This window comes from Eptesicus fuscus, chromosome 19, assembly GCF_027574615.1.
Source record: "Eptesicus fuscus isolate TK198812 chromosome 19, DD_ASM_mEF_20220401, whole genome shotgun sequence".
Taxonomy (NCBI): Eukaryota; Metazoa; Chordata; class Mammalia; order Chiroptera; family Vespertilionidae; genus Eptesicus; species Eptesicus fuscus.
Window position 1 is genome coordinate 44,318,313 of NC_072491.1, and position 15,172 is coordinate 44,333,484.

The 15,172-nt window shown below is 37.8% G+C and overlaps 1 protein-coding gene across 4 annotated transcripts in view; it reads right to left on the bottom strand.

Moving 5' to 3' along the window:
- ST18 (ST18 C2H2C-type zinc finger transcription factor) overlaps positions 1 to 15,172 on the bottom strand; it is a 59,625-nt gene that overhangs the window by 15,535 nt on the left and 28,918 nt on the right. For 2 of the 4 annotated variants that reach the window (XM_054708379.1, XM_054708380.1), the window contains 4 exons: positions 14,588 to 14,833; positions 6,277 to 6,392; positions 4,058 to 4,120; positions 3,156 to 3,224 (listed from right to left, as the gene is read on the bottom strand). In XM_054708379.1, the coding sequence (XP_054564354.1) occupies positions 3,156 to 3,224; positions 4,058 to 4,120; positions 6,277 to 6,392; positions 14,588 to 14,833 (494 nt within the window). The remainder of the gene's footprint in view (positions 1 to 3,155; positions 3,225 to 4,057; positions 4,121 to 6,276; positions 6,393 to 14,587; positions 14,834 to 15,172) is intronic. The other 2 variants (XM_054708382.1, XM_054708381.1) reach the window with 1 other exon arrangement.

Sequence of the window (15,172 nt, forward strand, 5' to 3'; positions counted from 1 at the left end):
TTGTTTGGGAAGGAACCTAAAATTTGACCCACATCTTAGTGCTGGGCTTCTGTCTACATCATGCAAAGTTCTTATCTTTCACTTAAGAAAAACAGTTTTCCAAATTGGTTTAGAGCATAATTTATTTTCTTTGATACGCTCCACTACCATAATAATCCATTGAGTTCAGGTGAACAACAGTGTTCTATGTGAATTCCAGAGATTTGGCACATTAATACGGTTGCCAAAGGAGCTAAGTCATTTGCACCTGGTCTGTTCTGCCTCATGGTCCAACTTAAATGGCCTTTTGGAAAATCTACCAATAACTATTACTGACAATCAACCATTAAATTTGGAATGAGGAGGGTGAAAGAGGGGGAAAAACCCAATTCTGCTTTGAAGGCTAATTAGAATTCGGTTTCAAAATACACTTGAATACAGTTTATACTGCTTCTCTCTCTTTTGCCTTTTTAAAAAATCCCAAATCCTAATAGATACACACCGACTGACATAAAATGCTTGATTTTTAAAATTTTCTTGAATAAATTATTATTTCAGTTATATGCTCACAATGGTTCAGATTTCTACCCAAACACAAGTCTGAGAAAAATAATAACCAAAAGGAAAATGTGAATACTTCCCCTTTTTTTAAACTTGAACCCACTGAACTTTCATGAAAATGCTTTTATATTCAATCCTGAGGCAGAAAATAGGAGTAAATGCTTTTTCCAAATGAAATATAAAATTAGCATACATCTTTTTAAGCCAACCAGAGAAACCTGCATTGAGTTTTTTATTTTTTAATTATTTTAATTGAATTTATTGGCATGACCTTGATTAATAAAATTATATTGGTTTCAAGTGTACAGTTCTATAATACATCATCTGTATATTGCATTGTGTGTTTACCACCCAAAGGCAAATCTCCTCCCATCACCACATATTTTCCTCTTCCTACCCTTCTCAGCCTCCCTTCCTTCTGGTAGCCACCTTATTGTTCTCTGTGTCTATAAATTTTTATTTGTTTGTCTTGTTTGTTCATTTGTTGGTTTCAGTTTTATAGCCTGCATATGAGTGAAATCATATTTATGCATTGAATCTTCAATCAACCATTTTCAGATATAATATGTATTCTATTTTGTAGGAAAGGGTTAAATACTAGTCTTTTTCTATTAATACTAGAGGCCTGATGCACGAAGATTTGTACAAGAATGGGCCTTCCTTACCCTGGCTGCCGGCACTGCCTTGGCTTCTGCTGGAGCCACCTTTTCGCTCCAGCCCAGAGCCACCTTTCTGCCTTCCCACACTGCCCAGAGGCCCAGAGCGGCTGGGGTGGTGCGGAATGCCTGCATCCCACCCCGCCTCCAGCCGCTTGGTGCCTATGTATGCAAATTAACCCACCATCTTTGTTGGGTTAACTTGCATACTCACTCCTGATTGGCTGGTGGGCGTCACAAAGGTACAGTCAATTTGCATCTTACTCTTTTATTAGTGTAGATTTTACTGGCTTAGTAGCATATGGCAATTATAGAAAAATCTGTGTCAAGTGACCTTGCTTTGGAGTTCTTCTTGTGTCTCTAAAGAAGAGGTTAATGAAATGTCTCTTTTTCTTCTATGTACAGAGAAGATCCAAAGTTGTTACTTATTAGATGACTGTATAAAACCTAAGTACTGGAGATTGCTATAAGACCTGTCAACCTACATGTTTTAAATTTACTACCAACATTTTTTCCCTAGAAATAATGTTTAGAGAAAATACTTAAGAGAACCGACAATTACTATGAAGGCACGGCAATGTGGAAGTTTACAGTAATTCTATAAGATTGAATAATTAAGTACTGAGTAAGATGAAATAAGAGTAAGTATGCCTAGCACTTCTCTCTTTTCAATCTCTTATTAGTTTTTAGTTAGCATTCTTATTTTTCAGTCTGTGAAAGTGGTAGTCAATAAAACAATTTCCAGAATCTACACCAACACAATCAATTGTAGTTTACACTTTGAAAATGAGAAAAGTTGTATATTGTACAGTTCCCTTTACTATTTCTGTTACTAAAATTCCGAATGTTATATCTATTTAATATTCCATCTTTTTTCACAGACTTATTTTCTATAATTTTTAGATAAAAATTTAAAACAAATTAGAAAATGGAAATACTAACAAAAATTAAGAACATTTAATACCTGAAATTTTACCTGTGGTTTAGATACCAAATGTTGATTCTACTATTTATATAAATAGTGTTTTATCATTAAGCTTAGTAACACTCATTTTTCCTAAAATATTATTATTTTCATGTAAAGTTCATTAATTTTGTTTAATATTATTCCTTTGTCTTTTAAAAATGTATGCCTTATTTTATTTTTAAAGGGTATAAGGTGGATCATCACTTTTAATTATTCTACATGTAATATAACAAGGTATGAAAATAAACAAGTGAGAAGTTTGGAATAAAAGAAGATAAGAGTCTAACCAAGTGGCTCAGTGGTTGAGTGTTGACCTATGAACCAGGAGGTCACTGGTTGACTCCCAATCAGGGCACATGCCCAGGGTTGCAAGCTCAATCCCCAGTAAGGGGCGTGCAGGAGGCAGCCAATCAATGATTCTCTCATAATTGATGTTTCTATCTCTCTCTCCCTCTCCCTTCCTCTCTGAAACCAATAAAAATATATTTTTAAAAAAAGAAGATAAGAACGGAGAAAATAAAATCAACAATTAAAAGTTAATATACATATGACTGAGATTCTGTAAACTAGGTAAAAATGAGCCACATGTATCTAGCACCCAAAAGTGGAAGGCAGTCAGATGATTCAAAATGCCCATAAAGAAAAATATTATGCAGTTTTCTTAAAATCAGATGATGGAAATTGTTTGCCACACCTTCAGAAGTCTGATTTATTATATAAATTCTGAAGTTAACAGTGGGAAAAAGGGTATTTTTATACTATTACATCACTGCTTTAAAAAAATATTATAAAAATCAAAACTCCCAAAGCAAGCAAAATAATTAACTGCTAGTGATTTGGGTTTGGTCATTTGAACATTTTGGTGAAAGAGTGTGCTGGTTATAATTCCCTGAGACACGATTCACTACTTGTTAGTGACCACACTGGTCCTGAGTGAGCCGAGTCCCAACACCGTGGGCACAGGGCACGGAGGTCATGCTTCCCACACTTACTTAAGCTCCTGAGAGTTAGCAGCCATGAGGGACTTGAGCGTCTTATCTGCTAAAGGACATCCAGAAACACTAAAAAGGGGTGAGAAAAAACAAAAACAAAACACAGAACACTGAATTACACAAATCTGACTCAAATGGCATCCTGAGTCTGTGAATATCTGTTAAATTTTCTGGTGCCTGGGGATTGGAAAAAAAATAACTAGGTTTGAATCTGGCTTTGTTACTCTAACCAGGTTGGGCTCATGGACACCTCCATTATTCCCGATAGACTTGGGTTTGCTATTTATCCAATGAAGGGCATTGACCCAGGGCCACTCCGCAATTCTAGAATGCAGTGATACAGTCATTACTGACAAGGAGTCCGTTCCCACGGCATCACCAAAGGATGGTGGCTCACGGGTTTAAATCAGCACCCAAAGGGCAAGCAAATCAATGAAGAAGTTAAGTGCAAAGATTAAGCAGAGCCTTTTGTCACTGCTTAACCTCTTTAACACCTTGACTTGTAATATGCCCAGGACTGGGGATGCCACATCCACAGGTAAGTGGGCAACCCCAGTCACTCTGTTGTCTTACCTTTGTTTTACCTGAATCCTAAAGCCAGATACAACCAAAGCCCTGACATAAACTCTAACTTTGTAGCCTGGACTACAGGAGCAGAAAACCATTTTTAACCAAAATCATGATATCTATACTACATAAGTGAAAAGACTAAAGATTTAACTTAGTTTTATTTATGAAAAACAAACCACCACCACTACCACCACCACCACCACCCCCCACACACACACACACACACATACACACAAACCATCTAACTTATTCTCTAATTCATGATCACGATATCGTTCTAGAATGGGCGAGAATTAATATTTAAGCCAGAACCAGATGATAAAACGAGGTACCTGCGATGGGATGCATAGTTTCCGGTGACGTGGCCACTTCCATCACATCCTGGGGTTGGACAGCTGGACCAACCAAAAATATATAATTAGCGTCAAGTGCATTTTATTGCTTCATTTGCTTTGTCTGGTTCGTTATAAGGTAGCTTCTCTTTTCAAGGTCAGTTAACACAGTATATAGGACCTGCAGAAGCTAGTGAACTAAGGATCTATGCTACAGAAGAACGAGTAGACTAGCAAAAAGAAAACTGGCATGCTCTTATCAGCTCTCAACATCACATCCAATTCTCTGATTCAAATAATGTAGGAAAGTGATGCTAAAATATATGTTGTAGTGATGTTGTGAGTCAACAATCAATGATGTTTTATTTATTTGAAAATATAGGTTATAAAAATAAATATTGTAAACCCATGCTTTGCAATGATAGCGGCTCTTAGGAATACCACCACCAGTTATATAACAGATTTCAGAAAGGAATTTTTGTAAGTTTTTAAGAGGCCAGGCAACATAGTTATTTCATAAACATTTTTTAAATCATCTGAAAAAGAAAAAATCTTTGAAAATACTACATGTGACTGAAATATAAACTGACATTAATAGTGGACAAAGTTGCTGACAGTTCAGAAATAGGTAAGACTTTTATTCAAATCTTGAACCCAACAAAGCAATTGCTAATTAAAAATAAACCTAAGCAATAGGCTCTCCGTGCATCTGGAAAAGATCAGAGTCTTGATTTTATCTCAGAAGCTAGTCACATTCTGGGCCTCTTCTGTGTGTTTTAAAAATAAGCTAACAGGTGCATTATTCTGAGCAGTTTTGTGTCCAGCTATAGCATATGTAAACAAGTAAAGAAAAAAATGAACTATGACTAACATTTGAGCTGAGTTATCTTGCAAGTGACATTCTCCCCCCAAATGGAGAAACAATCTTTTCTGAACATTATATAAATGGTATATTAGAGAGTGAAAGGTGAGTTATAATGATCTGTTAATTCCCACTTTGGAAATACATCGCCACCTAGTGTTCAAAACAGCATTGCATTTACTTTATTTCTTATTTCTATTTTTAAGTTACTACTGTTAACACTGCCGAGGATAGGTAAAGAAGTACTAATAATTTTTAAACAAATCAGCTATAAATACTTAGTAAATATAATAATAAGTTGTGCACTGATCTACTGATTAATTTTCATGTTTGGTGGTATGAAGAGGTTAAACAAACAAACAAAAAGAATTGGGGGCAGGGTTGTAGGGAAACGCTTATGTTTCAGATTCTGACAGCTGGCTTTAATTGCAAATCTTCATTGAAAAATACTACACAATAACATTTGCCAGTATGCTGAGAAGGTTTTCAAGTGAAAGTATCAAAATTAGAGAGCAGAAACTAGCTAGTTCCCTCGATAAGTGGCATTCCAACTCAAAGCAAATTGATGCTAATCAACAACACCAAAAAATCCTATTTCAAACAACTTTTGGGAAGTAATTGAGGTACATTTATTTATGTGCTAGAAACATAAAACATAAAGAGTCCAGGGTGAAACTGTAAAGTAGTGAGACTTTCACAAAACCAGAATGTCAACCCATAAATATAAGGGGTATCCACTAACGCACTCACCGGTATGTAAAGTGTGGTGAGACCCATGAGGTCTCTAGAGATCATTTTCTAGGAACTCATAAATATATTCCAAAAGTTGTTCAAATCGTTTAAAAACCCTTCCTCGTCGGCTTACTTTTGTACCAGTAAGAAGCGCCCATTAGAAGATAATCACACTTCCTTTTTCTGTCCTTAGAGAATGTGATGAAAACGATGAACTGTCTGCCCCAAACAGCAATTTGCATTAAGTGCGAAAAGGTTTGTAGACACCTGAAGCTCTGACGAGTCGATGGATGTCAGATTAAGAATTTCTGATCAAAACATAAACATTTCTATTGGCTTTATGGTGTTGTTTTTTTAAACAGTTAGACTTTTCATTCTTTTAGCATAGGATCATGTCAAGTAAATGGGTTGTTTTTTGATTGTTGGTGTTTCTTTTTTCTTCATAACCCTTAGTTCTGTGCATAGGTTTAGGTCCATATAGAATATCTAATGAGTGAATGGTTGAAATTGCCCTAAAACATTCCTAAAATCAACTATATAAGCCAAGATACTATTACTCAAAATATACGACCTTGAGTACCTTATTTCCGGAGTCTCACAGAATATGCCATTTTGGATCACTTACGTGATTAGTTCTTTTTTGAGATCTCTTGCATGGAGCTTGGGTTTAGGGCTTGGCATAGAGGCCTCGCCAGGAAACTTTTTTTCCTCTAAATTTTCTAGAGAGTTCACTGGGTCTTTCTGGGGGAAAAAAAAAAGATAAAAAACAGAAGCACAGAAGGCATTAGGGAACCCTGGAAAGACAGCTGTATTTTGACGTCCTCAGGGTCAAATGTGAGTTCTGGCTTAAAGACTTAGCTGAAATTCCTCTAGGATTTGTACACAAAATAAATAAGATAATGAGTATAAGGCATGAGAAATTTTAATTCATGGGGACATCTTTAAAATTTTCACATTTTGGCAAATATAATTACAGAGGCATTTGTTGAGCCATATAATTAAGTTACTATTCTAGTAGAGTTCAGGTTTCATGGTATGATGAACATTTCCTAGAGAACATAGGACTAGTTCTTTATGTACACAGAAGTCATTGGTAAAACAGAAGAAATATTGCAAAAGTAAATCACAAAAAGTTTAAATCTGAAAAGGAGTAAGTAAATTTAAGTTAACAGAATGTTCTTTCTAATATACAAATAACTAAGATTTAAATTATTTGTTTAACTATATAATAACTGCCCTAGTTGGTTTGGCTCAGTGGATAGAGAGTTGGCCTTCAGACCAAAGGGTCCCAGGTTCAATTCCAGTCAGGGGCACATACCTCAGTTGTAGGTCCCAACCAGTTAGGGCCCTGGTTGGGGCTTGTGCAGGAGGCAACCAATCGATGTGTTTCTCTCACATCAATGTTTCTCTCTATCTTTCCCTCTCCTACCCTCCCTAAAAGTCAATGGAAAAATATCCTCGGGTGAGGATTAACAAATAAATAAATAATAAAATAAATAAATAATAACTGAGTCTACAATATTTAGGTATTTAGTTTGTTTTTTCTGGATAATCGCTTTAATTATTGCAGCACTTCCTGTTTTTTCTTAAGTTACCTTCATTAATTGTTGTGGAGGTGTTTTTTATTTTATTTTATTGATTTTTTACAGAGAGAAAGGGAGAGGGATAGAGTTAGAAACATCGATGAGAGAGACATCGATCAGCTGCCTCCTGCACATCCACTACTGGGGATGTGCCCACAACCAAGGTACATGCCCTTGACTGGAATTGAACCTGGGACCTTTCAGTCCGCAGGCTGACGCTCTATCCACTGAGCCAAACCAGTTAGGGCTGTTACGGAGGTTTTTTTTGCTAAATTGGTATGCTTTTACTTATTGAGTAGAATTTCTTGTTGGGTTATCACTAATTTTCATGGCCTTCTTTTAAGCTTAATACTGATCTTTATTTCATAAGGCTCATTAATCCTTTCAAATCACTTATTTACCATCTGATATATTAGGTTACAGGAAACTAATGATCATTTTCCTCAATCACATAATTAGTTTATCATTTAGTTGATATCTGGTAAATATTTTCTGGATTTAATATTAAATTCAGATGAACTAATATAGAAAACTGTATTCTAATTCTCAAAAGTACTGATCTAAATAAGGTGATAAAACAATTTTAAATTTTTAAGGTAAATCTCATTTAAATCAAATGGATATAAAAATGCAATGGTAAAATATAATTGTAATAACCTGAGTCTACATTAAAAAGCAATGGGAAAACAACATCCCTGAATATTTCTAACTAAAGAAAAATACTAAACCTTGATCTCAGTTATAAAGGCAAATGCAATTTATTTCATTAATTTCTTAGATAACAATTCAATCAATTATTTAACACAAGACCATATAGTGTAAATACATTGGTAAACTATCTCGTTATATTATCATCAGACAAAATTAATAAAAACTGTCTTGATGTAATTTTTCTACATATTATTTATAGTGTTAAGTATTCCATCTTATTTTATTTTTTAATATATTTTTATTGATTTCAGAGAGGAAAGGAGAGGGAGAGAGAGATAGAAACATCACTGATGTGAGAGAACCATTGATCGGCTGCCTCCTGCACACCCCACACTGGGGATCGAGCCCGCAACCTGGGCATGTGCCCTTGATTTGAATTGAAGCCAGGACCCTGCAGTCCATAGGCCAACGCTCTATCCACTGAGCCAAACCCACCAGGGCCCATCTTATTTTATTGATAAATGTTTAAAAATAGCAGCAGAGAATAATATACCCTTGAAAATTAAAGAGTAATAGTTACTTGATAATACTTGCCCACTAAGATACAACGAGAAGTGCTATTTTAGTGGATGCTTTCATGGAAGCAAAATAGATGAATGATGCTTATACTTTTCAAGTTTTATAGTGTGAATGCCTAAAGTGAAGCAATTCCTAATTATAAGATGTAAAACCTAATAATACCACCATCCATTCCATTTAGTATTATCTGGATTCAGCCTAGCTAGTATTTTCTACTATAATTTATAAATGTCTTGGCTTTTGGAAAGCAGATACAAATGTTAAGTCCAGTAATAAGTCTCAATGTACAACAGTCTTTGTTTTTCTGTATAGATATTGAAGTTCTCACAAAAATGGCATAAAGTAAAAAACCATCTCATTATTTTTTTTATGATAAAGAACAAAGAATTTCTAAGAAGGTATGAACAGTTATAGATGAACATGTAAAGCTTATCAGCTGTTCAACTGCTGAATCTGTGCATTATAAAAGCAAGGAAATAGGGGCCTTTGAAAGAAATGACCAGTTATGAAAGTTTAAGTTATTTGACTAAAATGCATACAAAATAATGCTTGCAGAATATATAATATTTTGTTTGGTATAATAATATGTGGTAATGCTTTAATAAGACAATTTTATTGGGTATGACTTTTTAAATATTTCAAAAACTTCTTTTAAAAACTGTGGACTCTTATATATGCAATCCTATATAATAAAAGGCTAATATGCAAATCGACCAAATGGCGGAACGACAATTCGCCATCATGCACACTGACCACCAGCAGGCGGACGCTCAACACAAGAGCTGCCCCCTGGTGGTCAGTGTGTTCTCACAGGGAGAGTGCTGCTCAGCCAGAGCTGGGCTCACAGCTGGCAAGTGCAGCGGTGGTGGCAGGAGCCTCTCCCGCCTCCGCAGCAGCGCTACGGATGTCCAACTGATGGCTTAGGCCCACTCTCTGGGGGGAGCAGGCCTAAGCAGTTAGTCAGACATCCCCCAAGGGCTCCCAGACTGTGAGAGGGTACAGACCAGGCTGAGGGACCCTCCCCCTATGTGCACGAATCTTGTGCACTAGGCCTCTGGTGCAGAAAATAATTGTTTTCTTCCTTTTCTTTGCTCAGCATATTGCCCTTAAAACACTTGCAGAGAACATAGATATTCAAATACAGATGGCCATCAATAAGAAAATTCTTCATTTGTTACAGAAGCCTTTTATATTGGATAAATTCATAAACAGGACTGAGTAAAACAGTAAGTTATAAGAATATATAAGAATTTTTTCATTATATAAAATATCATTAAATAAAATAATATTATTTTTAAATGAATATTTTGAAGTTAATATTTTTATACTATGGCTATGTAAGAAAGAATGTGGCATTATGTGTGTGTTTAGAGAGGACATGGATGCAATGAGATTCCTTTAATGTACAGATGGAAGTTTATATGGATTTTAGTAAAGACCAGAACATAATGGTAGCATGAATAACAGATAATAGCATCTGGCACTTTTAACATTTTAAGCCCTGAAATTGTTGGAGAACTGACAGTTGAATGAAACTGACAGCCGTAGTTATTTCTCAGCACTTTCCTTCTGAGATATTTTGAGTTTTTTCCAGATTCAGGAATTTTTTAGGGGGCATCTGGACAGGCTATTTCACTGAGAGAGACAGACAATATTTTCTGAAAATTGCCACCAAAATTAAGCAACTGTTGTGCATATGAGCTAGATAACAATGAATTAGAAATAATCGCTCAATTTCTGGTTGCCTGTGTGTAGATGTATGTGCTTCATGTGAGGTGGGGTGGGGAGATGGCGGAGGTGGCAACAGGAAGGATGGGGGTAGGGGAGCAGGAACAGACCACAAGGTAGTCTTCAATATATCGCTGGGCCATGGGCAGCCATCCCAGTAAAGCTCATTGAAAATGACAAGCGTGGACCAGTCCTTGTAACTTGTGTCATCACATCCTATAGTTCTGGATCCTGCTACTCTGAGAAGCACTGTAGACCACGGTTGCCTCCACCAACCTTGCCACATACTGTTTCTTCTTTATTCTCTTTTTTCTTTCCTTTCTAGTTTTTTTCAATATTCCCTAGTTGTCTCCATTTTTTTGGTGTATTTTTTTTTCTTTTGTTTCTCTCTATTTTCTCTCTTCTCCCTTTCCTTCATGATAGGGAAGCCCAGCCCATTACCTAATTTCTACATGACCCAGGATCAACACCTTTCCCTCCTTGAGCTTCAATTTTCTCCTCTAAAAACATGGATGATAATCCTGCTTCTCGATCTATAGATCTCAGTATAAAGATCCCTTATCTTTATTTTTCTGAACAAGGTATCCCTCTGATAACTTCCCAAGGAGGGCATTGAATGCAATCTACTTTTTCAAAATAATACCTATGAAGCATCTCACTTCTCATTTTCAAGATTCAGAACGATGTGAAAAGTACTCTCTATCAGTCAATTACCTTGTCACAGATGAAGGAACAAAGAACAAAAGGTGAGAACATGTCCTGGGGGCCAAGGTGACCCAGAAGCACTCTTTCTGTGCCTGTCCCACCGCTGTAGCTTCCCCAGGCAATGGCTCACCCATGTCAGATAACTGTGGTCAGAAGCATGAAGCTTAAAAACTACTTTGTCAACTCAAACCTAGGGCGAGCACTTTGACTCCAAGAACTCACTTAGCATCTTCAAATTCCTTTTTGTTCTTCTTAAGGACACTGAATCTCCACATACTTTCTAAATTCCAGATTTTAGATTATTTAGGTTGCAAACTGTAGAAGTAAAAGTCTGTACTATCAGACCTGAAGTAAGTAAGCCATTCGAAAAGAGCAGGAATATAAACAAATCCATTTTTCCCCATGAATTTGCCAGAAAATAAAACATGCTCATAGATATAAGCATTAGATAAGAACATACTTCCATTGAATTATAAAAGCTGCCAAGGTGAATCCATATTTTTTTTGGAATTATGCAAAATATGAGATTAGAAAGTAAACAAACTATTTGTTGTTATAAGACCTCACTTTCTGGCTGAGTGATAAAAAAAGTGTAGCCAAGGAGGTCTCTTAGGCACTAATTAGACCCCCAAACGGGAGGAGTTTCTCAGCATATAAAAGGTACAGTGTTGGCATTGTTGCGGAGGGCACAGAATTATAACCAATGTCAAACACAAGACCCTAAATGGAAATGAGTGCCCACTTGTCTGAAATTTGCTTCATTAACACAGGAGTGGATCCGTTTGTCTAACTTTAGGAATAGAAGGATGCTCGGCGAACATTGACCATGGCCCATCACAGCACGGTCACAAGGATGAAGCCAGAAAGCCTGAGTCCCACCTTGCACATGGCCTTGAGACACTTTCAAACATGGTGGGTTTTACCCCAGCAGGATCCAGCCAAGAATAAGCATGCAGTTATGCTGACTTGGCAAAGCACCGTCCTTCACGTGACATACGACTTTTACTGAACCCCCAGCCACAGGTCTCATCACTTGGATTAGGATTCCCATCAGTGGCACGGGTGGGATAGACCACCATCCCATCCGCAATGGGCTGGCTGGAGACTCGGAAGACTTGTGAATTGGAGGTTACCCCCCCACCCCTTTTCTAAAGCTGACTTGTATGAAGTGGGATTGAATCAACAATCTTGATCTCATCATGACTACGCTTGATCAGTTACTATGAATTTCAGCAGATTTCTGGGTTATAACAATAGACAGGAGCCTGCAGGGGCAGGGGCAGGGGGTGGGTGGGATGTGGTGGGAGGAACACATGTTTGTCAGTTTGTGGTCATCGCTTACGGTAACCAGCTTTTTATACTTTGTATGTGTCAGTTTTATATTTATTAAAGTCAAATATACTTTATTTCAAGAAACTGTTCTTCTAAAATACAATTAGGATAGATTAACTAAGACCATCCCTCAACACTCTAGATACATTCTTAAAAGCCAGGCATAATGAAGTGACTGAGTCCAGCAGGACAGAATCTAATCGGAAGCAGCTGCTGTATCAACCTCCCTCTCCATTCCTGGGATGGTGAGTGTGCTGGTGACACAGAACAGGCCTTGGGTCCTGGGGACTCCCAGGAACCCGTCCCCAGCCACGACACATAGGGTTGGCCTTTCCTTTCTACTTTGGGTGCCTGCTCTTGCTCCACGTATCTGCGGGATTTGTTATGTCAGTCCTCCTGCTGGATTGAGCGCACATGTGGTGGGAGAATGGGACTGCATCCTCAGGGCCTACCTTACTGACTGGACAGGAGATAATACTGCCAGTGAACAGGTGCTCCAGGAAGGAAAGAAGGGAGGGAGGGAGAGAGAGAGAGGGAAGGAGGGGAAGAGGGAACGAAGGAGGGCGGGGAGAGGGGAATTGCAAACAACCCCATCTGAGATCACTGCTGTTTATGTTGACTTATGCTCTGAGATGCTAAAGCATATGCTAGAATGAAATCACTCTTCCCCAAAAGTCTCTGGACTTCAAAAACCTGAAAAAGGCGGTGCACACTTCCCAAGAGAATGGCTATTTCGGTTCTTGAAACATGTAAACTGGCAAGTATCTGTAACTTTCTTGACAAACAAGCGGAAGAGAATCACTTACTGTAGCAATGAGGGTCACATTTGCAGTGATGGAGAGTCTAAACCACAGAGGGCTCTGGCCATGAATTCTTTTGAACGACACTAAGTCATGCTAATTAGGCCAAGCCAGGTGGCTCAAAGTAGGGAGATGAAGGCTACAGGAACTCCTGCACGGTCACGACATCTGGCTTGCAGGAGTAAAAGCGCCTCTAAGATAACCAAGTACGTGAATGCATCTTCTTGACTTTGGGATTGAGACAACTCAGTCACCCAGCATGTGACCCAATGACTCCATACAGCTGTCCCACGGGGTCTTCGGGTATTGGTTCCAGGACCCCCTCAAATACCAAAATCCATGGGTACTTGAGGAATTTGCATAGAACCTACACATATCCTCCTGTATACTTTAAATCATCTCTAGATTATTTATCATATCTAACACAATGTAAGTGCAATGTTCATAGTTGTGATACTATATTGTTTAGGGAATAATGACAAGGAAAAAATGTCTCTACATGTTCAGCACACATTCAATCATTGGTTTAACTACATAGCACATGTCAGCAACAACGTAACTTTTTTCTGAATATTTTCTATCTGTAGTTGGGTGAATCTACAAGGCCGACAGCACATAGTTTTGCTAACACAGTTCCTTCACAAAACCAAGGAAATACATTTAACATGATTCTTATTTGTCCCTGAATTGGTTTCATCTTCTATTTCCTGGCTCAGAAAGAATTCATAATACAGGCGGCTGTATCTGAAGGGAAAGATAATGTAATCTCTGGCCCAGTTCACGCAATTGTAGCCATAATGGAGATAAAATTCACAATAATAGCCCCAGCTTGTTTGGCTCAGTGGATAGAGCGCTGGCCTGTGGATTGAAGGGTCTCAGGTTCGAATTTGGTCAAGGGCACATACCTGATTGCAGGCTCATTCCCCAGTGTGGGAGGCAACCAATCGATGTGTCGCTCTCAAATTGATGTTTCTCTCTCTGTGTCTCTCCCTCTCCCTTCCACTCTCTAAAAATCAATGGAAAAATATCCTCCGGCCGAAACCGGTTTGGCTCAATGGATAGAGCGTCGGCCTTCGGACTCAAGGGTCCCAGGTTCGATTCCGGTCAAGGGCATGTACCTTGGTTGCGGGCACATCCCCAGTAGGGGGTGTGCAAGAGGCAGCTGATCGATGTTTCTCTCTCATGGATGTTTCTAACTCTCTATCCCTCTCTCTTCCTCTCTGTAAAAAATCAATAAAAATAAATAAATAAATAAATATAAATAAATAAATATAAATATATATAAATAAAAAAATATATATCCTCCGGTGAGGATTAACCAAAAACGATTTTTTCCCCCCACAATAATAACGTATTATTTTAGGCAAGTAACAGGAAAAGTTGGGTTTATTTATAAATTTCCTTTGAAATTTAAAGTTAACACTCTACCAAAATCTAAAACAAGGTACAGAACGATGTATCATCTAAACAGGACTCTGAAAAATAATTTAGGAGAAAAAAAGCCAATAATACTCCTCAATCATGCTTTCTTAAACTTATCGACATACTGAAACAATACCTCTTTCTCCTCCTCCGTCTTCCCAGGAGCTTTGCTGTAGTTGATAGGCGCATCCCAGCCCTCTTGGACACACAGGGCCTGGTAGAATGCTGCATTGACCAAGATGCTGCTTGTTTTGAATGGGGAAGAGGAAGGAGTCGGAATAGACGTGTTAGAGGCAGTGAGGGGTGCAGTTTTGTCCGGGGTTCGATTTTTTTTCATGCTCAAGTCCAATGTGCCATTTTCATCCACTTCTATCTCGGCTCCCTGGTATACGTAGGAAACAGAAAAACAAACAAACAACATTTAAGCTGTTTGCTGTTATAGCTTAGCCACGTGGAGCTTTTAAGGGATCATTTTAAATGCAAGCTTCTATGTAAGTACATCTGATTTTAAACCTCGCTTTCTGGTTTGCTTTGGTTAATGTTCGATTCTTAGGCAGACTTTTCAGAGCAGCCCCATGAGTGAGCTTCGTGTTTCTGGGTTTCAACAAAGTGAGCCTAATATCAATAAGATGTTCCAAATACTAAATGCATTGGCTACACCTGGTAGGTGTTTTTTTAAAGTCTGGCTCTCAATCTTCTTTCCTAGTTTGCAGAATTCTCA